The sequence below is a fragment of the Carassius gibelio genome, chromosome A3 (assembly GCF_023724105.1).
Source record: "Carassius gibelio isolate Cgi1373 ecotype wild population from Czech Republic chromosome A3, carGib1.2-hapl.c, whole genome shotgun sequence".
NCBI classification, from domain to species: Eukaryota; Metazoa; Chordata; class Actinopteri; order Cypriniformes; family Cyprinidae; genus Carassius; species Carassius gibelio.
Genome location: NC_068373.1, coordinates 4,767,703 through 4,791,438, shown reverse-complemented (window position 1 = coordinate 4,791,438; position 23,736 = coordinate 4,767,703). Strand labels below are relative to the sequence as shown.

At 38.1% G+C, this 23,736-nt stretch overlaps 1 protein-coding gene across 2 annotated transcripts; it reads left to right on the top strand.

Moving 5' to 3' along the window:
* Nucleotides 1–250: 250 nt before the first annotated feature.
* LOC127944224 (transcription factor MafG-like) lies at nt 251–23,211 on the top strand. 2 transcript variants are annotated; one of them, XM_052540098.1, is made up of 3 exons: nt 251–397; nt 16,083–16,156; nt 16,543–23,211. In XM_052540098.1, exons 1-3 carry the CDS (start codon nt 271–273, stop codon nt 16,993–16,995), a joined length of 654 nt encoding a protein of 217 aa, XP_052396058.1. In that variant the 5' UTR covers nt 251–270; the 3' UTR covers nt 16,996–23,211. The 2 variants fall into 2 exon arrangements, with proteins under 2 accessions (XP_052396058.1, XP_052396050.1); XM_052540090.1 differs by lacking the exon at nt 251–397 and adding an exon at nt 719–804.
* The last annotated feature ends 525 nt before the right edge of the window (nt 23,212–23,736 follow it).

The following is a 23,736-nucleotide window of genomic DNA, read 5'->3' as shown; positions in this document are numbered from 1 at the left end:
ATCTGTGTGAAAACAGCATTTTATTTATTTATTTAACAGAATGTACATTTTCATCTAATGCAAAATGTTATCCTCTCTAAAATGTACTCGTACATATTGATGTAAAACCAACAAACCTTTATAGGCTTTAAACTATAAAAATAAATAAATAAATAAAATAAAATAAAAAATGTAAAATGATTTAAGTATTGAAGACGTCTCCTTTAAATGAGCGGCGTCGTAGATCCTTCATGAATGAAGCCACGTGAAAAAAACATCATATGACGTCTGATGATTTCAGTACCAGAGAAAGCAAATCCGAACAATTACACATTTACACATCTGATTTCATTCAAACACACTTTGGATCCTCTACTCACAAATACACGCTCATACAGAAAGGCGTCTGTTCTAACTGGTGAGTCGACTCGATTATTGTTACATCAAATGTGTGACAGTGTTGTTGTGCTGAGTGTGCATGCACGCCTCCACTCACTCTCATCACATATAAGCTATATAGTATATCCTATACCTGTAGCAGCTCTATAAACGCACATGCATTTATTATTCAAAATGTAAACGAGTTGCTGTGTATCATAAACATATTTAATAAGCGTGACTGGAATCAGAGACGCACAGCCTGTGGGGATTCCCTGTGTGAAGGCATTATAGTGACAGCTAGGGGGATGTGCAGAAATGTGTGGAAAGACGCGCGCGCGCATGCACGCACGCACGCACACACACACACACACACACACACACACACACACACATCAGCACAAAGCAGCTGTTTCATCATAAGGACGCTGTTCGCTTCAGCACCAGGTAGGACGCGTGTGTTTGTCAATATGACATGATACTGTATACATATATTCATATCTAAATGGGCCAATTGATTATTTTACTATACAGTCTTTCTATCGCAAAACTATGACAGGAAAATATCAGAGTGAAAAAGGGGTTCAGATGTCTTTCCTATAGGCATGAAAAAAATCGCTTTGTTTGTTTGATTCGGATTCGATGCTGATTCATCATAATGCTGCGGTTCATTCATGTCTCTAGTTCAGGAATCAATTCCTGGATTTATTTGTCAGTGTAAGGGGTATCTATTATATAGCATGACATTCAAAAGCAGATGACTTTTAGTGTGAGCTCATTTGCAAAATGTTGATTAATAAACGTTTGTTTTAATAAACACGGTTGTTAATGTGCTTTTGACCTGTTTGAATGCTTGTGTGTTTGTTTTAATTCTGTCAAATGGAAATTCCTGATAAACTTTGATCATTGTCTTCAGAATGATCCAAGGCTTCTTTTCTGAATTTGTATTTGCCTGCTCTTATGTTATAATATGCATAAAACAGGAGCAGCAGGAGCAGGTATTTGTTGACCACTATTCTAATCATCAAGAGCACTCCTAAGTCCTGACATCCATGAGCATCTGAGATCCGTATTGAGCTGCAGGAGAGAGTGACACGTTAAAAGCGTATTGAATATAGTGCAATACCCATGACTATCCTGTCTGTACTTTAAAAAAGATACTTTTGTGTTATAAACCCCATCTATTCATATATAATTACACATGCCAGAGCAGGTAACAACAACAGATGAGCATCTTCATCGAGCAGCAGGGGTTTAGACAGCAGCTTTCTTTTGAAAGATGTGTGGTATGGTATCACATACCTTGTATAAATACAGCCTCCCTTTTTTCCTGTGATACAGGCTTTGACTGGTATTTCTGTTTAACATGAGCTGCCATTCATTGGCTGAAGCTCAGCTAGGACAAGAGTTGATGCAACCTAAAGAAAGTGTTTAATGAGTGGAGGAGGTGCTCCTCATATCTTCCATTTCTTATGCCATCTCTGCAGAAATTAAAGTCCCTGAAACAGTCCTTAAGTACAGTGTTTTCTGGATGCAGAGCTTAAACAGCGCAAGACTCCAGAAAAGATCAATGGGGTTTTGGGGGGGTGTTGGGAGGGGTGTCGATGATGAAACTCGGTGTAAGTGAGGATATCTCTCTTTTTTTCTTATTTTTTACTGCAGTTGTCTTTTGCCTGCTGTTGCTAGGCATTTTTCTTCTTTCTTTATTTGAGATTTAACACAGATGTGTGCAATAATGTTTTACTTTAGTTTTATTTAAAGATATTCATGTAGATTAGAATTAATGAGGAATAAGCCATCAGAGAGCTTAAATGAAACAAACGTGTGTTTAAAGACACAAATAGTTCTCACTGTATGTCACATAATATAATTTTATTATTCATGCCACTTCATAGTGTTTTTTAATTTCGACCGGACTGTAAAAAGAATGGAAATGGTATGTAATTTAACCTATTTTGGTTCCTTAACTTCAGTTCCTTAATGTATCTAAGAGCCGGTTGCTGATTCCCAACCCCACTCAAAGTACTAGGGTCTTTTTATTATTTGACCTAAGTCCCATTCTTAAAGCACAACTATGAAACATCTTGTGCCCATCTCTGCACTTATTCTAATGTTGTTCTAGTACTGTATATTCATTATGTTTGATAACTCAGATTTTTAGCCCTTAATATTTGACAGCTTAACTCTAAGTAAAAACGTCTCCCCTGTAACTTAACTCGGGCATGAAATGAGTTTATAAAAGCTTGGTTTTCTTATTATAGTTTTCTATTCAAAGCCTTACCCATTTGTGTGGTGGCAAAATCAATACAGCATTAGAAAGAGTCTCTAATCTTTTTGCAATGTTTGAGGGTGTCTCCAAATGTCGATAATGTATCTACCTTTCATTGAGCTCACAAATTCAATCTCTTCACCAAAGTTGGACTCCATTGTTATCACAGCTGACTGATTAGGTTTTTGTCCCTGAAATGTAATCAGGGTTGACTTTGAGGGAAAATTGTCAAGATCTTTTTGGCCAGCCCCACTCATCTATCACTGCAGTTTGTCCTATCACCAGTGTTACTGTTCTGTTATTGATTGCTAATGGTGCATCATCGCTTCTTCACAGCTGAAAGCATCAGCATAATTTGCATCTCCTTTTCATGCTCTGAATAGCCACTAGTTTATGGTTTCCCAGCACTCTGCAAATAAATTGATGCCCAACTTGAAGAAACACAGCCATCAGCCAAGTCTGATTTTTAATTTGCAGTTAAATGGTGCTCGACATGTGCAGGTTGTTTGATAATTGACTTAACTCTGTTGAAGGGGGAGATGATTAGATCTGCATACTGCTCATTTTTTTACCGTTTTTTCTTTTTTGGTTTTACTTGCTGAGGCATATAAACAAATCATGCATAAAATTAAATATAGGTTTTCTAAACTTATCTTAATTGAGGGACATCTTGGCTTCCAAGAGGTCAGCAGTTGGACAATGACTTGAAGTCAGTGTGCTCACATTAGTGTGCTGAAACCTGATGGCTTTCACTAAAATATACAATCCTTTTCCATGATTTTTTTCCATTGTGGGCTTACGGGTCTTAAAGGGATAATGAAATGTATTTACTTTTTATCATTCCAAAACTGACTGACTTTTTAAGTCTCTGTATGTTTTGTGTGTGTGTGTGTGTGGGGGGGTTGGTGTGTGTGTCCAAACTGTAATCCAGTAATTCAAATGGTTACCAACTTTCTTCAAAATATATTATTTTGTGTCCCTTGAAGAAAGAAATTCACACAGGTTTTGGAACAACGAGGGTGAATAAGTGATGAAAGGATTTTCATTTTAGGTCAATTATCCCTTTAAGCCCCAAATGTTTATATGTGTTACCTTGTCATTCTCACTGAGATTTCATTTCATGTCATTTTATCACAATTAAAACATCAGTGCATCACAGAAAGTATATTTATGGCTAATTTGAATGTGCTTTCATCTGCCAATAAGAGTAAAGTGTAAGCTGTGTTCAAAAACGTTTTAAAACCTTTAATTCTGTTGACTGTAGATTATTTTTTGGACCTGCTTATTGCTAACTTTAGACAACAAACTGAGAGAGAATAATTTATTTCAATAAAAAAAATGCATTTTGAAGGTTTTAAAGGTTCAAATCTTTAGATGTTAAACGTACAAAATGGAATTTTTGGCCACCAGGGGTCACTCAATCAAAATAATAACATAAGACGTACTTTGATGACGTCGGGAAAGAGAGTAAGGCTCATGGGAGTTGTTGTTCATTGGAACATGCGCCCTGTCGCTCCCTATCATTCCTCAATCATTCTAACTTAGTATTTTGACAATCACGTCTTTTCAAACGTTACTGCGCATGAGCGTTTTTGTGGACCTAACTTAACTTCCGGTAGACTTCCAAATAGAATCAATAACAACAGCCAAGTCCCTCTAGAGTAGATTTTTTTGATAACAAACAAAATGTTTGCTGTGTGGATCAGGCGGACTTAATGAAAATGCAAATTCATTATTTGCCAACAGGAGATGTTTTTAAGCGTAGACATAAAGCGCAAGAAATAGAGGTTTCCCCAGAAACAGCTGTAAACGAAGCAGAGCTGGTATGCTCACACGCTGCTTTATCAGGCATATAACATGCAAGTCTTCCTTCAGAAATACAGCGATATAAAAACACATGTGCCTCGTTTTGATATTTAAACATATAAATGTAAGGAATTATTTTTATTAAACGTGCAGTAAGTAACGTTACTCATGTTTATTCAATGAAGCCTTTTTGAAAAAAGATCAGGTTTTTTTTTGTGGCGAGTCTACAAAAATAAATAAATGTATGGGAAACACACCCCGCAGCACAACCACCTGAGCCCAACTTCAGTCTACTCATCACCTTGCCTTTAACTGCGTTTGTAGAAGGCACCGCAGCCAGACTGATATACACGACCGTGCGCCCGATGAAACCATCTATATGAATTATGAGACCCCTATCAAATCAATATTCCATCTAGCTAGTAGTAATATATGTTAAAAAACACGGTCGCCTTTCATTAATAATTATAATTACGTTATACTATGATATCGAACAAGTTAGAGAACTGCATTTGAAGCTACTTTATTCAGCTAGATATAGAACAAATGTAGATTTACATGAGAGCTAGTCTGTCTGCGCAAGACGGACGTCTTACACAAGACATCATCGTTTCACAAAATATATGGATAGATACAGTTAGCTGAATGGATGCACACCTGTTTATCAGAATGCAAGCGAGTTCGGCATCTCTCTGTAGTTTCAGCTTGTCATGAAGCTCTCTCTATCTTGGAAATGCAACTCCAATATTTACCCTTGTCTTGTTGCTTCTCTTGTCCCAAAACCATCTCGGGTCATTTATTTCACCCGTGCGTTTGCGCTTCACAGAACGTGCAGGCAAAGCATAATCATGATCCATAACTAAGTTATTGATTGAGGTTTAAATACGAATATAAACAATATAAAATATAATAGTCTCGATCAAGGCTACTACTTTTTATTCTTCGTCTCATCTTTGTTTCTGTTCACCTTTGTATTTGGCAGTTCAGCAGGAAGTTAGATAAACTAGAGGGGTCAAAGTTTATATGACCCCATAGACGGGTGACAAAACGGAAATAAAGAAACGTGCCATGTCTTCTAATTAAACTATAATTTTCTCCGGATTTGAAAGTTTGTGGAAACTGTCGGGATAATGTAAGTACACAACTATAAAATATATATAACATAGATATAGTGATTTCTGCTATTTTTAAAGTAGAAAAATTACATATTGCGCCTTTAACAGTTTTTGTTGGAGCCATGGTTTGAATCTGGTGAGGCAACAAGGGTTTCTGACAAAGAGTTTTCTATATTAATATTAGCATAAAATACATATTGGACGACTAATCCTGATGAATGTTTTTTTTGGTTTAAATCAGACTTTCTAACAAAATCCTACTCTTCTGAATTAGAAGTATTAGTGTTTAGAGTCTTTGTTTATCATATCTACCCAGTCTTGTTAAGTTATTTAGTCTCTGCCCTAGTCGTTGTTTTACCCCTCGTGGGTTTTGTTTTTCCCGTAATAAATCCTGTGTTTTGTGCATTCCTGTCTGCGATTGAGTTCATCCCTACCCTCCACGTAACAGAATGAACCGACCAACCAAGAACTCAGCAGACAGGAGGGCCTCCGAGCTTCAACGTCAATTGGAGTTCCGCCAGCAATGCTGGTTGTCGTCCCCCACTGTCAAGAGGAGTGTCACCCTCCCAGTGTCGTCCCAGGGTGAGTGGATTCTGAGGAACTATGCCCGGCTATGGCAGAGTTTCTCCCAGGAGGAGCCGCAGGTTTCCCCCTCAAGGTCCCCACCATCTGCCCAGCTGCCAGTGATCCCAGAGGGTCGTCTCCCGGCCGTTACAACACTGGGGGATCAGGCAAATCCCTCCCCGAATCCTGAGGTGCCTCCCACACCCATCAGTCTCCAAAAGAAGCGAGGGAGACGGTTCTCGTGGGAGTCTGCTTCCATAGACAGTAAAAGAAATGGACACAGCGACCCCATTGGAACTCAGTTGAGACAAGTGAAGCCCATTTTTAGCGTTTTTTAGCACTTCTGTTTCTGACGCGCAGACTCAAACGTAGCTTGACGACGTCAGCAACCTGTCTGACAGATGTAAATCTTCTAAGTGGCTGTGCGTGCAAACTGCCATCGTTAATCTTGCAGAGACGGCGAGCTTGAGCGGGGAGTTCTTTGTCGTGAGTGAGCAGGAGTAAGTATTCTGATTAATTATTTTGTATAGTATTTTAAAATGTAACGCCAGTACGCCATATTAAGTTAATTGCCTGCGAGCTTCTCCTCCTGTCTGTACGGTAATGCGACAGAGAGACAAGTGGTTATGACGCAATCGTTAGCCTATGTTTTACAAAAACTGTTTATACAGGGCCATAATGTAACATAGAAGGTAATGGAGCCCTTCATACATTGTGGTTAAATAATGGACAAACGGAGTCTTTAAACGCCTCAGATGTAAAGTTATTCGCTGTCAAAGTGACGCCAAAATGAATGGGAGTCAATGGGAATGCTAACGCAAGTGAAGTTCTGCTAAAAGATGGCAGCCCCCACCCGACTTCAACTTCCGGTCGAGTTCCTTGCGTCTGCTTCTGAGTCCTCAGCGACGGAGTCAGCCCTGCCTGAGACCGAACTTCCTCAACCAGTCTCAGACCCAGCTATGACCTCTGCACCGCAGCCAAGGAGGAAGAGGAGGAAGAAGGGGTCTTCCAGTCCTGCATCTCTGTCTCCTCCTGAGTCGGCGATGCCGGTGAGCGCTGGCGTGCCCGAGCCAGCCGCGGTGAGCGCTGGCGTGCCCGAGCCAGCAGCGGTGAGCGCTGGCGTGCCCGAGCCAGCAGCGGTGAACCTTGACCCCGAACCGGCGACTTAGAGAACTGTATCCAAGTCCGCAGTCGTGAGGGCTAAGGAGAGAGCCGCGGCCGACTCAGCAGCAGAAGCGCTGTTGCAATCTGTCTCGGCTCGTAAAGATATGCCTGTTGTCCTTGCTGCCAAGACTCTGTCTGATTATTTGTCTCGTCTAGTTCAGATTTTAGAAGTCCCTGCCAGTCCTTTCTTGTCCCCAGACCCTGTCCCCAGAGATCCCGAGTCAGCCGCAGTTAGCGCTGATCCCGAGTCAGCCGCAGTGAGTGCGGTTCCTGAGCCAGTTTCTGTCTCCACTGATATTGTCATGTGTCCGGTAGAGGTTGTCCAGTGTCCGGTAGATGTTGTCCAGTGTCCAGTAGATGTTGTTCTGTTATTTCTCCTGTAATGTCCTTTGATGTTGTCAGTTGTCCAGAGACCACTCCCCACCCTACACCACCCAGACCTGCCCGGACCTCTCGTCGTCAGCCTTCGTCCCGTCCTCCTAAGACTCCTGTCCCACCCACCCACCCTGGTCTTCCCCCCCATGAACTTTTTTGGTCACCCTAACCCTGCCATAGTGTATTCATGTTTGCCTTTGTTGTTATTTGTCATGTCTTGTTGGCTTTTGTCTCTGTCTCAGTCAGTCATGTCCCGTGTTTGATGTTCCCTTGAGGAGCGTCTGGAAGCCGCTCCTTAATGGAGGGGTTCTATCATGATTCTGCCTTCATGTCCTGACTTTTCTCTAGTCTTGAGGCAGGATCATGACAGACCGGTGTTTTGTGTACAAGCACATGGCCTTGTTTTTGGGCCATGTGCTTGTGTTGTCTCGTTCCCTTGCCCCGCCCCCCTTGTTATCCTAGTTTTGTCGTGATTGCCTTACCTGTGCCACCTGTTGTGTCTTGATTAGTCTTCTTATTTATATCCCTAGTGTGTTCTGTCTTTTGTCGGTTCATTGTAACTATATGTTTCTATATTGTGATTGTTTCTACATGTTAGCATGTGAGATATTATTTCATTGTTTCCCCTTAAAGAAGTCGTTGTATCACCCATAAGTGTTTGTCTGTAGTTAGTGTTCTAGTGTTTAGAGTCTTTGTTTATCATGTCTACCCAGTCTTGTTAAGTTATTTAGTCTCTGCCCTAGTCATTGTTTTCTCCCACGTGGGTTTTGTTTTTCCCGTAATAAATCCTGTGTTTTGTGCATTCCTGTCTGCGACTGAGTTCATCCCTACCCTCCACGTAACACTATTAACCATGGCTCAATAAACTGACACAATAAACTGATAATTTGCTGCTTATTAGTAAGTTAGTTAGTAAGGTAGTTGGGTTAGGGGTCAGATTTTTTAGGTTAGGGGTCAGATTAAGGAATCTAATCATGGTCATGCAAAATAAGACATTAACTTTATAAGTTCTAATAAACAGCCAGTAAGCTAGTAATATTCATGCTAATAAGCAACTAGGTAATAGTGAGAATTGGTCCCTGAAGTAAAGTGTTACCTTTAATATGATTCATATGCATATATACAGTTGTTAATATATTGTTTTAGTTTCTAACATGAAATTAGTAATCAAATTCAAAGCTACGGAGTTGCAAATACAATTACTAAGTAAGTTACTTGCTTATTACATGCCAATTTACAAAATACAAATGATTTTACACTCATTGTAAAGAAATGCTTAAAGATCCTATATTGTATACCTTTCTGGAGTTTTATTTTAGGTTTTGATGTCTATAAGAATATATATGCCAACCACAGGTAACTAGGGTCAGCCGACCTCACAGCGCTAGCTGGAGGCAGCGAAACAAAGGGGAAAAAAGGGAGTGGCCCACTGAAACCAGCGCAGATTCAGCTACGTAAAGAGCTTAAAATATCATCTTGTTGTGATGTTGGGTGCCGGAATCAACGTAATACAGCCTCAAGTTAGAAATTTGAACACATATCTACTGCCACTGCCAGACAAATGAGCAGATGATCAGCTATGTTTAAACGCGATAAAATAAACAGACTGGACAGAAACGATCGTCAAACATGCTCGTGTTTGCAGCGTACACTTAATGAAAAGGTTCAATAAAGTATTGTCTTTTGTTGTTATGGACGAGTCTACAGATTTCTTGCCATATGTTTCTTGCATCTCATGATATTGTGTATAAAAATGTCTGTGCATATGTGTAAAACAACAAACTGACAAATTCATATATAATCATTTGTAATTGGATATACATTATTGTGGCTGGAACAATAATTTACCTGAATTGGTGACTGAAGGAGGTATTGTGTAGTTCTGACATTAACTTTTTATGGAAGTCACAATGGTTCGTAAAAAATCACATTTACTTCATGCACGCTGTGTGCATTTTACTGTGGACTGACTGTTTTGAAATGTATATGGTAGTCAAATAGACCCTAGACCTCAGTTATTGTGAAAAACCCCCAGGAAATTTCAACTTTGATAATATGGGACTTTTAACAATAGAATACTACCATGGACCAATCACATATTCAAAAGAGCTATGTAATAATTTCAGGAGCAGTGGAATTAGTGTGTTTTCTTTTATTGGTTGGTCACATTGTGTTGTAGAGGATGGGACAGGTTGGTGTTTCTTTAGCATAGACTGGCCAATGGCATCTAACTGTGTACTAGTCCCCGAGGCCTCTGTAAAGCAAGGCAATCATTAACACATGACACAGCGACACAGGGCCATAGTGCTTTTGTTGGCTCAGCATTTATCATCGCTATATGTACTGAAATGTATTTATCATTGCATGTATCTCTAGACCTTGCAGATTCAAAACATCCTTTAAATTTATGAACTCTGGCAGGGATTGAAGGTTAGAAATGATTGCTGTGGTCATTTGAGTTCAGCTACACAGCCTTCTAATTGGTGCCTTGGTCAGAGTCCTTGCTGAGATCAGGGGTTTTTACCCTTCGTTTTGCAAGCTAGATCAAATCTGCTGATGAAACATTTTTCACAAGGCTGTTTCCTTCAACACCCCCATGTTCCCTTGCTCTGTTTGTTCTTTATTTCTCCCCCTCTCTCTGTCTCTCTATGTTACTTCACCAGCTTTCTTGTAAGTGGCTTCACTCAGCTTTTTCTGTTTTCCTGTGGGTCTGATGTCTATTCTCCACCGGTAATCAGCTCTGATTTCTTTTCAGTGGTTTTAGTCAGCTATACTGACATCATCACATGTCACTGTTTATGGGTCTGATCAGATCCTAAAGCAAAAAACTAACTAATATAATACTTACTTCTCTTCCTTTTTAAAATATTTTGTTTTTGTAGCAAACTTGTTAATTTGTAGTAAATTTGTGGCAAACTGCCAGAGGTTCTCAGCAGTTCTTTACTATTTCTCTACTGGCAAGTACAAACCCGATTCCAAAAAGTTGGGACGTTGTACAAATTGTGAATAAAAACAATGCGATGATGTGGCAGTTTCAAATTTCAATATTGTATTCAGAATACAACATAGATAACATATCAAATGTTTAAACTGAGAAAATTTATAATTTTAAGTGAAAAATAAGTTGATTTAAAATTTAATGACATCAAACACATCTCAAAAAAGTCGGGACAAGTCCATGTTTACCACTGTGTGGCATCCCCTCTTCTTTTTATAACAGTCTGCAAACGTCTGGGGACTGAGGAAACAATTTGCTCAAGTTTAGGAATAGGAATGTTGTCCCATTCTTGTCTAATACAGGCTTCTAGTTTTTCAACTTCGACTTCTAGTCTTAGGTCTTCTTTGTCGCATCACCCTCTTTATGATGTGCCAAATGTTTTCTATGGGTTAAAGATCTGGACTGCAGGCTGGCCATTTCAGTACCCGGATCCTTCTTCTACGCAGCCATGATGTTGTAATTGATGCAGTATGTGGTCTGGCATTGTCATGTTGGAAAATGCAAGGTCTTCCCTAAAAGAGACGACGTCTGGATGGGAACATATGTCGTTCTAGAACTTGGATATACCTTTCAGCATTGATGGTGCTTTTCCAGATGTGTAAGCTGCCCATACACACACACTCATGCATCCCCATACCATCAGAGATGAAGGCTTCTGAACTGAGCGCTGATAACAACTTGGGTTGTCCTTATCCTCTTTAGTCCAGATGACACGGCGTCTCAGTTTTCCACTTTGCCACAGTCCATTTTAAATGAGCCTAGGCCCAGAGAAAACGCCTGCGCTTCTGGATCATGTTTACATATGGCTTCTTTTTTGACTTACAGAGTTTTCAGCAGGCAACGGTGAATTGCACGGTGGATTGTGTTCACCAACAGTATTTTCTGGAAGTATTCCTGAGCCCTTGTTGTGATTTCTATTACAGTAGCATTCCCTGTATGTGATGCAGTGCCATCTAAGGGCCCGAAGATCACTGTGACGTGTAATTCAGCCAAGTATGGTGACCCATTCTCAGAATTTGTGCTCTGCATTTAACCCATCCGAAGTGCACACACACAGAGCAGTGAACACACACACACACTGTGAACACACACCCGGAGACTCAAAACTCACAACCCTTCAAATGCCAGTCCGACTTTCTAACCATTAGGCCACGACTTCCCTTGGCATTGAGTATGGTTTTGCGGCCTTGACCCTTACGCACAGAGATTGTCCAGATTCTCAGAATCTTTGGATGATATTATCCACTGTAGATGATGATAACTTCAAACCCTTTGCAATTTTTCTCTGAGAAACTCTTTTCTGATATTGTTCTAATATTTTTCGGCGCAGCATTGGGGAATTGGTGATCCTCTGCCCATCTTGACTTCTGAGAGATACTGCCACTCTGAGAGGCTCTTTTTATACCTAGTCATGTTGCCAATTGACCTTATAAGTTGCAAATTGGTCCTCCAGCTGTTCATTATATGTACATTTAACTTTTCCGGCCTCTTATTGTTACCTGTCTCCACTTTTTTGGAATGTGTAGCTCTCATGAAATCCAAAAAGAGCCAAAGTTTCAAAATGTCTCACTTTCATCATTTGATATGTTATCTATATATATATTTTTTGGAATCGAGCTTATAGTTTTGCAGCAAATATCTACTACCGGAAACAATTCCTTCTCTCTCCAATCTCTAGCATACATGTAGCAACAAGCTCTAACCTTCTGCAGTATGGTGCCCCCTACAGTGGACAGATCTTAAATCCGTTCTAGCCAGCAAAGGATGCTGTTTGATCCTAACCTTTGACCAGTACCTTATATTATACTGTCTTTATATGTAATTGATTGTGGGTTTTTATTTATTTATTTATGAAAACATAGATTATATATTTATTTATTTATTTATTTTTACTGGTACTGAACTACTGGTACTTGGTGCTTCAAGTATTTGCAGAAGATTTTTCATTATGTTCTATTTTAAAATACACAATGTTTGAGTAAAATTACAATAGTAAATGCTTATTGTGGTATTATACTTATTTATATTTAAAGTCCACACACACACACACACACACACACACACACACAAATACAGTACAAGCAGGTTTGGCCTATTCATCTTCTGAAGTTGATCTTCTTCTATTTTTCAATAAAAGCACTATTGTTTATCAAACTTGCTGCCTTTCATGTTGTATCCTTTACATCGTAAGAGTGCTGCAGAAAATGGGTACATAATGTGCTGCAGTAAATAATGTGGCACTGAACTGTGATAATATGTGCTATTTGTGTTGCTTGCCTCAGAAAGCACTAAGAAAGAGAAGCAGAAGTTCCCTGGTTTGAATCCCAGCTAAGCCAGAAAGTGTTTCCTTCAGATCTGGTTTCCCTCACAGTCCAAAGTGTGAATTACAAATGCTAAGTTGTCTAAAGGTGTGAGTGAAGTTTCTTTTCTTTAAATGTTTTTTGGAAAAACAAGCACTGTGAGCTGCTTTTCAATTCTAAATGGAAATTACATTGAAATAAACATCATTTAATGAATCCTGAGAGTGAAACAGTATAAATGATGTCTTGAGAATGAAACTTTAAATGACGTTAAAAATATGCCCATAACATTTCACCTAGTTTTTAACCTTGTACCAAGGTTCCATGAACATATATATCGGATGTGTAGAACTCAGAAAGATGTCATAAAAACTTTTCATTCTTTCATAAAAACTGGTTTCTCAGTGGACTTTTTTTTTCTGTGTGACAAAGACAACAAAAATATTTTTTTTGGACATAAATTTGCTCAGTGGGTAAGGCCAACGTTCTCTGGAAAGGTGTGGAAAGACTAATATTTACATTTTACCTGGTCGTGTGCTGAGTATGAGCGCCAATGTCTTCCACTTGTGGATCCAGTCCACATTGCAGTAAGAAGAAAGGAAATGGATCTGTTTCACAATCCTTAACACATAGCACTGGTAAACGATGAACTCCTAAGCATTGAGAAAGTCCTTGGTTTGGAACTCACAAATGGAGGATCCTTGAATGTGAAGTTTCTGAAGTCTGAACAGAAGATCTGGACAGTTACAAATGATCTGATCTTGTCATCTGGTCATGGTTGTATTTCTCTGTTAGTGCTACTGGATCTTAGGGCTGCATTTGACACTATCGACTACAATATCCTTTTGAGTAGACTAAAAATTATGTTGCCATTAATGGAATTGCATAGTCATGGTTCAAATCTTACTTATCTGGCCGTCATCTATTTGTAACAGTAAATAAACAAGATATTATATCGATCACAATGCAGTATGGAGTGCCACAAGGCTCAGGAATGTTGCTTTTCACACTTGACATGTTACTCTTTGGAGATATCATCAAGAAACATGGTGTTAGCTTTCACTTTTATGCTGATGATACTCAGATCTATATTTCCTTATGGCCATTGAAAGATACAAATCTGCAAAATTAAAGGAATGCATAGTTGAAAAAAAACGCATGAGAAATTACTAGGTGTGAGGTGTTAATTATTGGACCAAAAACCTGAGTGAGAGGACGCAGTGTCTCATTCTCTACTCAGGGAACCATGGTTATATTTGTAACCTGAGACATTCCCTTTCAAGGGAACTTCGATCTGCGTCCTCTAGTGGTCACTATGAGGAACAGTATACCCATGCCGCAATACTGAGGGGAGTGCAAGCCAGAATTATGGCAAAAAATAGAGTACCAACTCTACCATTTCCATGGGAGTTGCCCCTGGGATGTTTAGACGGCTGTCTGTGACAGTACCCCTTACGGCCAAAGGCCTAAGCTACATACCAAACTTAATTGATAGGGCCTCTGCCTGGGGTAGAGTTTGGGATCAGGAAATATTCCTTTAAAGGGATATGGCTAAGAACCTAGCATTTTATACTAAGTCTTGCCTGTCACACAGGGGCTACCGCTTGCTTTTGCATAAGCTTGCTGAAGGAGGTGTCTCAACAGATCTCTAGTAGCAAAACCCTGTTTTGATTGTATCCAAGGATACATAGGTGGCGCCCAAAATGAACAAGGCTTTTACCAACTCAAGAAAGAGCAGGAAGCAACCGCGGGAAGCCCTCACCATACAGGATTTTAGAAAGAATGCAGAATACTAGCGTGTGAACTTACCACAGTGTGGATTTCAGAAGGTGCGCAAAGACTTCACGTGCACACTTACCATAGCATAGATTTTCAAATACTGTTCTAAGGATGGGCTCTCGTGGCACTCTGATAGAGCAGGTCATAGATGGAATGGTGCATCTCATAACAGTATGTTTGAGAGTCATCAACTCGATCTGTGGAAACAATGCTAGAGGGCTTTGGGGAAAAACAGAGAACTCGGTCTCATATGAGAGGAGAACTCAGAATTCAGAGTAGTCTTGGAAAAGGGGAGCGCTGCTAAACTACCACTATGAGAATCGCCCCAAATAGCCCCTCATGTTGAGGGAAGCTATGCTTGAAGTGTATAAACAAATACACACTGGCTGAATGGAGCCCAAGGAACCAAGGTCTAATGATCTCAAGAAAGGCAACGAGGCGGGGCGCGGAACCCTTACCGTACAGTATTTCAGAAAGTTTGCAGAGTCTTGCGTGCACGGTTACCATTTACATGGATTTAAGAAAGTGCGCAAAGTGTTAATGTGCACACTCACCACCATGTGGTTTTCAGAAAGTACACAGAGCTTACTTACCGTGTGTACCTAAAGGTTCCTAAGCACCGCAGATGCGCTGAACCACACTGGAGAGGCAAGATATGTACAGTAAATACCTTAATATTTTAGGTTGCATATATTGTTGTATCTCAAATAGCACTCTTCAAGTAAATACAGTTCTGTAAATGGATATAAAGGCTTAATCAATTTTGTGTCCATGAAGTGAGAATGCATGTGAAATCTGTTCTTCCTTTGTAGCATGGCAAAACTTGTTTCTCTTTTGAGAGGAATTTCCGATCATTCAGACTTTGATAAGCTTAAGGGAGAACAGAGCAGTTGCTGAGCAGGTTTACTGTATGTTAACCCCCTGTCCACAAGAATATTGTTGTTTATCTTAAGCTAAATAAATAAATTAGAAAATAAAAATAGCTGAAAAAATCCACCATAGGGAGCCTTGCATCGAGGGAGGAGTTCATATGTAGAGCTCTGAAACATCATAAAGGCATGGAGTAACCACCCAGATCACCCTATACAGCATATTAACAAATCAATAAAAAGCACTTTGTTTGTTTTTGCAGTGACTTTATTTTGCAATCTGTTGCGTCTCTGGTGACAGGCAGCTATGACATTCTATGAAGAGTTTAATGAAGAGAAATTATCATATATTCTCACTTATCAGAACAATTCATAGCATGGATTAAAATTAACTTTGTAATAGATCTTAAGGGTAAGATCCTGTGTGTCTACCCTCCTGACTGAAAAACATCTCTCTGATCTTTGGGATCTCTCTTTTGTATTCAGACCTGTCGAGCGGGGCAGTGGAGAGTGGCTCTCGTGGTATGACTACTACAAACAAGGGCAACAAAGCACTGAAGGTATGTTCAGATGATATTTCCAGTTTTTCTTTTTTTTCTAATACTTCATTCAAGGCGGCTGAAGAAAAGTATTAAACCACAAAATAAATCACTCTGCAATCACACATGCATTAGCTACCATTAACTAAAAATTAGCAATATGTTTTACAGCATTTTCTCAACCCAACATACTTATTTTTTTTTACTTAAGATTATTAAGCATTAGTATTCTTATTTATTAGTATTCATAATTCTTTCATTTAGAGAGAGAAATTTAGAAACATCTGCTGGATAGGACTCATCATTGTAGCTTGTTTAGTATCGAAGATCATTCCAATTGCCTCAGTCTCCCCTGGCCTCCCTTCCCTCTCTTTTCTCTTGATCCCATCCCTTGTGGCTTCCTGCAGGTGAAGCGAGAGCCAGGTGAAAATGGCACAAGTCTTACAGATGACGAGCTGGTGTCTATGTCTGTGCGGGAGCTGAACCTGCACTTGCGTGGTCTGTCCAAAGAGGAAATCCTGCAGTTGAAACAGCGGCGGCGTACGCTCAAAAACCGTGGCTATGCTGCCAGCTGCCGCGTCAAACGTGTCACACAAAAGGAGGAGCTAGAGAAACAGAAAGTGGAGCTTCAGCAGGAGGTCAAGAAGCTTGCCTCGGAAAATGCTAGCATGAAGGTGGAGCTTGATGTGCTGCGCTCCAAATACGAGGCTCTCCAGAGTTTTGCCAGAACTGTAGCTCGCAGCCCTGTTGCTGCTGCCAGAGGCCCCATCACATCTGTCATAGGGCCCCTCATACCAGGAAAAGTGGCCGCCACCAGTGTCATCACAATTGTTAAGTCCAAAACAGAAGCACGGTCGTAATGCACAAACAGGGAACATTTGTAAGTATATTGGTCAGCGTATTCATCAGACACAGGGTTGATGAATGTTATATGACATGGTAAAATTCAGCAAGATCTGCTCTGTGACTGTAAAAATATAAACAGACAACACTAAAGTCCCTCTGATGTCATTTACAACCCTTGTTGTTAATGAACAACAATTTTATCAGCATATCATTAATATTACACACTTGAGGTTCACTCAAAAATTATTTGAAACATTTGCCATGCAGTCACCATCTTGTTGCACTACATTTTTTAAGTTGTAAAGTCACATTGTAACATTTATGAACAACCTGTGATTAAAGACTTGATGTTATTTGTCATCAGTGTTGGGGTAACACATTACAATTAAGAGTTATGCAATCAGATCACTTTTTTTAAGTAACTAGTAAAGTAATGCATTACTTTGAATATACAATGAAACATTTTTCTTTACTTTTTCAAATAAGTAATTCACATTTACTTATTTTCCCATTATTTCCCTGACACCTCTCCTGTCCCTGTGTTGAGAGAATATGAAATGCAGAGGAAATGCCTTCATCTTGAGGCTTATTAATTTCACTTTTGGTGTGAAAGGGCCTTTACACTTGCCAAGAATATTACTTTTGGGTTTTTTGCTATTAAAATAAAAAAAGAGTAAGCCCATCCTAGGTGACAAACAGTAACGCAAAAGTAATATAATGCATTACTTTCCATAAAACAATTTTTGTTTGGTTTTTATGGAGTAAAATTAAATTGTAATTTGTAATTTTTTTTAATTAACTTTCCACATCACTGTTTGTCACTGACTTCCAACCTGATGCAGTGCATCTTATGACACCAAATTTAAATATGTCTATGCGCTAAGAATGAGAGATTGTTAATGAATAACTTGAATTTGAATGTGTCCCAGATTTTTTTTTTTTTTTCATTTTTGGGTCTGACTTGAATTTGAATGTGTCCCAGATTTTTTATTTTTTTTCATTTTTGGGTCTGGACAGACATGGCCACTGTATGCTTTTATTGTATTGAAAGGAGCATGGACATACTGCTAAATCTCTCATTTTTATTTTTCATGGGAGAAAGTTAATCATATGGGTTTGGATTGACACAAGGGTTCATGTGACTCCAAACGTGTATGACTAATTTGATGAAATGTCACAATTTTAATTTTCTAGTTTTTGGGTTACCTGAGTTAAAGGGAATTAGCTCCAACTTGAGTTATCTGTGCTTGATATTGTCCACTGATGGAAAACTAAGTTATTCATTATTCAGAAATGGCATCGTTCCCTTATGACATAAGGATCTTGTAATTCAATTTTTTTTAGGTATTCTTTACTGTTAAGTTCAATTCCAGTAGTGGACTGATGTTTACAAGTTATATTCTGATTAAATAGGTACTAGGAGAGGCAATAAACTACTGTATTTATGCATGGGATAGCAGAGGCCCTGTTGAGCTGTGTGGCAGGTGATGTTCATCTTTTGCAGACATGAGACATGAGAAAGCCTTTTCTTAAAGATATCGCAGAGAGAGTAGGCATTTAATTGTTCTTAGAAAATATTTTGAGTTGGTAAACCGTGTTGTTAAAACTGATCATTCTAGCTTTGTTGTAGAACTGTAGTTTCGTTTTTCTGTGCTTTGTGTGGATTGGCTGGTCTCAGTTGATTTTCCCAAAGCAACCCAATATAAACTTTATTGTTGAATTGTTAGCAAATGGTCTCTGATATCTAACTCTAGCTACTTTTGTTGTTTTCCTTTACTGAATAAGAAAACTGAGAAAAAAAAGTTATTTATATGAACAAAAAATAGTTTGATATCTATTTTGCAATTTTACCAAAAGTGGCTTATTATTAAAGTCTGATTGCTTTTCTAGTAAGTAGGCGCGTGCAGTGGGTAGCGCGTGGCGTGCTGTGTATGTGGTCAGGTGGCAGTGTTGTTCACTGTGTAAGTGTCCAACTGTATACCTTTAAATTAATATTATAAAGTAATCTAGACAGTGTACAGAAGCCAGTCGTTCATATCAGCTCCTTCCATATCTCTGTAATGAGGATGTCTTGCTCTCAGAACATCTGGGTTTTGTTGAATGATACAATTTTTAGATTTACTAAAGCTAACTATAACCATCCCAATTTGACCCTTCATAATGGTGCATAGCCAGTGTGCGGTTCTCTTCCAGCAAAGGTGGTTGGGCAAAACACAATTTATCCTTAATGGTTCAGAGCAACAAAAATAGCAAGACCTGAATTTAAAGTTGTGGTTCTGTTCCAAAGCCTAGTGAACTGTTCATTTTAAGCAATCATAATGTGCTCTCCCAACATGACATCTGTTGTAAAAGACATCAAATAGGGAAGCATGGCATGGCATAGAACAAGTGACAAACTCACTGAAAAAAAAAAAAACATAAATTCGCCCATCTATTCTTCAGACCAATATATAATAAATGGCCAATACTTTGAGCAAAATAGTGAAAAATACAGTATAAAATGACTTGATTTGATTGTGACATAAGTGGAGGGATTGAACATGAATAGTGGATAAAGTTATTACATTTAACTATAATCACTGCTAAAATGTCTGTATGTAAATAACCAAACAGTTTTTACCCAACAGTATTTATTTGTGGTATTTTTTATTGTTTATTAGACATATTGTTGGGTAAGCTTAGCAACTTTCTAATGTTGAACTCTATTGATATCAACTGTGAGTACAGTGCTTCGACTTATAGTCTGTTTCGTATTCACCTACAATACGTAGGTCTACAGACAGCAAGGTAATCCCTCACTGAGGTTTGGAAAAGAGCTATAATATTTAAAAAATTTAATTGACTGTCAATCCTGTCATCTCGCTCATGTTCTGTATCTTATGGACAGATGTCTTCAGATGTTTCAAAGCAGACTACATACAGCGTAAACATGTTTGAAATAAGCTTGATGAGACTTCTCTGTGAGAGATTATCATGAAATACACTAATGAAATGGGCTTATCTTGATATGCCCTTTCCTTTTGTTATCCCAGGACAATAGGAAAAGAAAAAGCACCAGAACTACTTCAACTTGTAGCCCTGAGGTGTGTCACAGCTGTAAAAATCAGCTGAATGATTTTGAAGTGAATATATACAAACATACAGGTGCATCTCAAAAAAAATTAATATCATGGAAAGTTCTTTATTTCTTTTGTAATTTTATTCAAAAAAGCAAATTTTCTTATATTCTAGATTCATTGCACACAAACTGAAATATTTCAAGAGTTTTTAGTTTTAATTCTGATTATAATGACTCACAGTTTAGATTAGAAAAACAAAAAAATACGCTTGTCAGCAGATGGAAGCATAAAGTGCTCCAAAATCTCCTGGTAGATGGCTGCATTGCCTTTGGACTTGATAAAACACCGACAACAGCGGATGCCATGGCACCCCAAATCATCACTGGCCTTTGGATTCTGTGCCTTTTCAGTCTTCCTCCAGACTCCAGACCTTGAATTTCAAATGAAATGCTAAATTACATTTAATCTGAAAAGAGGAATTTGGAGCAGTGAGCAACAGTCCAGTTCCTTATCTCCTTAGCCCAGGTAAGATGCTTCTGACGTTGTTTCTGTTTCAGAAGTGGCTTAGTAGCTCTTTTCCTGAAGACGTCTGAGTGTGGTGACTCTTGATGCACTTCCTCAGGCTTCAGTCCACACCTTGTGAAGCTCTCCCAAGTTCACGAATCTGCTTTTCCTGACAATCTTCCCACGGCTGTGGTCATCCCTGTTGCTTGTGCACCTTTTCCTACCAACTTTTATAAATATTTTGATTCAGCACTCTGTGAACACCCAGCCCTTTCAGCAATGACCTTCTGTGGCTTACCCTCTTTGTGTAGGATGTTGATGATTGTCTTTTGAACAACTGTCAAGTCAGTAGTCCTTCCCATAATTGTGGTTGCATGTTCTATACTAGCCCAAGCGGTACTCAGTATTTATACTCATAATTAATCTTATTCATCAATTAATCAATCAATCTTATTAAGCAATCATAATTAATTAATCAATTTCAAAATGTAATATTAAAATTTTTTGAGATACTGAATTTTACATTTTATTAAGCTGTAAGTCATAAATATCAGATTTTCAATAAAAACCTCATGAAACATTTCAGTTTGTGTGCAATGAATCTAGAATATGAGAAGCTTTATCTTATCACATTACAAAAAATAAAGAACTTTTCCATGATATTCATATTTTTTTAGATGCACCTGTACATACACACAAACACACACACACACACACACACACACACACACACACATATATATATATATATATATATATATATATATATATATATATATATAAATATATATATATAAACACACACTTACTGGCATGGAAAAGTATTAGCGACCCTGAGAACTTTGACTGCAGATCATTGACTGCAGTAGATTTAAAATAATAGTTTACATATCATACAAGTCACCAGTAATTTTTAATGCCAAGGCTAAACAATAAAAATGTAAGTTTTTCTCTGCAAATCATCTCCTTAAACACAAGTTATGATAAAATGTTTTCACTCTTATACACCGTATTATACATTATATTATATCTATCATTATTATTAAATTAAATGTGTAATAAACAGTATAAGTTACAGACAGCACAATGAGCCCCCTTCAGGGTGATAAATCCTGATTGCCTGGTGAGGCTTTTTTTACAGCAGTGAGCGATAACACATGGCTAAGTAATGATGACAGGTTTCATTTATTGATGAACTATTATCCTTTAAGGTTTTAATACATTGAAACTGATGCACTGTGACAAGAATGCACTGCACTCTTACCTCAACTCTGCCTCACATTGTGGATTCAAGGCCAGATTCTGAAAACATTTCTACCCGCCATCAGAAAGAGGTTTGCTACAATAAAATATGCATCCACCATTTTCAGCATATAGGGTGTATTGTTTCAGCAATTTGATGACTAATCTTTTTTTAGAGCTCATTGCTCACGTAATGCACTCAACACATTCACCCGTCTTGTTTTGTGGCTTTGAAATGCAGTTTTTTGGAGTTTTAACTGAGATTTTCAGCATACTTGTTAGGCGCAGCACTTCTCTGTGGTGTTTGATGTAGTTCTTGGATAAGTGCCACACTGTACCCTTATGTGCACATAAATTATTGATACTCCAATGATTGACCAGTGATGTTTGTGGTAGTTTGTATTTTAGCACTATTGAAAAATGACTGCCGAGGAGAAAGATATTTCAGTGTGATGCAGTCACCACTAATGTGCGTTTATAAGCTCTGTTCCAACGCTAGTTATCGTCCTAATATATCATAGGCACATTACTGACTTGAAGGGTGTTTCAGCTATTTGCCTTCTAAGAAAACCTGTTGCCAATGAATTTCTCTCAGTATATCCAAAATGATCCTCCATTCAAGAAGTTCCTCCAAGATGGCGGACATACTGCATACTTCAAGCTGTTTTATTCATTTTATAAAGTATATGAACAATTCTATTAATTAAAAAAATGTGGATGCCTGCTTTTATGTCAGAATCAGTTGGAACTACATACTTTTGTACATAATGTGACAAGCACTATCTGTGTCATTTCCTAACATGCCTGTGTAAAACACACAGAGTTGTTGTCACTGTTACTAATTAACTGTATTGTGACTACATTAATTTAATGGTAGGCTATGCAACAGGCCTTTCATTGTTTTTATGGGTCTTGAATCATTAATGAATCCTATCAAAAAGCAGCTTTTTCAGTCAGTACATTAATGTCAATGTTATCTATTTTTAGGCTGATAATTCATCACTTTCTTTGTTTACTGAGCTGGTGACTGTAAAGGGTTTTATATTTTTGCACTAAGTCTAGATATTTGTCTCAGATTTGTGGGTCATAAAATGAAGTTATGAAATGTGAGTATATATGATTGGTGGTCATTGGTAGAATATGTTTTGGTTATCTTTATCAATGGGTTGTTATGAGATATATTGCAGTGCTTTGTATGAAACACCGTAACAAAATGGGTGATTGTAACTATTTACTGATGAAATTGTACTTTTTTGGCAATCTAGATAAACACTGTATTCATATTTATTGACTGTGGATTTGAACCATGCAGTTAACCATTTTTCAGATGTGGCTAAAATATTGATTTACTGTTGTATAAAATGTATGTTTGTTGAATAACAGCTTCTTTTTTGTATACGACCAATAAAAATGTTTTGAGAAATATCCAGGTACTTCACGGACCCAAATACTATTATATATATATATATATATATATATATATATATATATATATATATATATATATATATATATATATATATATATATATATATATATATATATATATATATATATAATGTGTATATATACAGTACAGACCAAAAGTTTGGACACACCTTCTCATTCAAAGAGTTTTCTTTATTTTCAGGACTGTGAAAATTGTAGATTCACACTGAAGGCATCAAAACTATGAATTAACAAATGTGGAATTATATATGGAATTATATACATAACAAAAAAGTAAATTTTTATGTCAAAAATATGTCATATTGTAGGTTCTTCAAAGTAGCCACCTTTTGCTTTGATTACTGCTTTGCACACTCTTGGCATTCTCTTGATGAGCTTCAAGAGGTAGTCATCTGAAATGGTCTTCCAACAGTCTTGAAGGAGTTCCCCGAGAGATGCTTAGCACTTGTTGGCCCTTATGCCTTCTGTCTGCGATCCAGCTCACCCCTAAACCATCTGGAT

What these genes read in the sequence shown, in the direction of transcription:
- LOC127944224 (XM_052540098.1), top strand. Translation starts at nt 271, where the DNA reads ATGATTTCAGTACCAGAGAAAGCAAATCCGAACAATTACACATTTACA. An exon ending in AAAGGCGTCTGTTCTAACTG is followed by an intron (nt 398 to 16,082) that starts GTGAGTCGACTC and finishes TTTTGTATTCAG; the next exon opens with ACCTGTCGAGCGGGGCAGTG. An exon ending in AGGGCAACAAAGCACTGAAG is followed by an intron (nt 16,157 to 16,542) that starts GTATGTTCAGAT and finishes GGCTTCCTGCAG; the next exon opens with GTGAAGCGAGAGCCAGGTGA.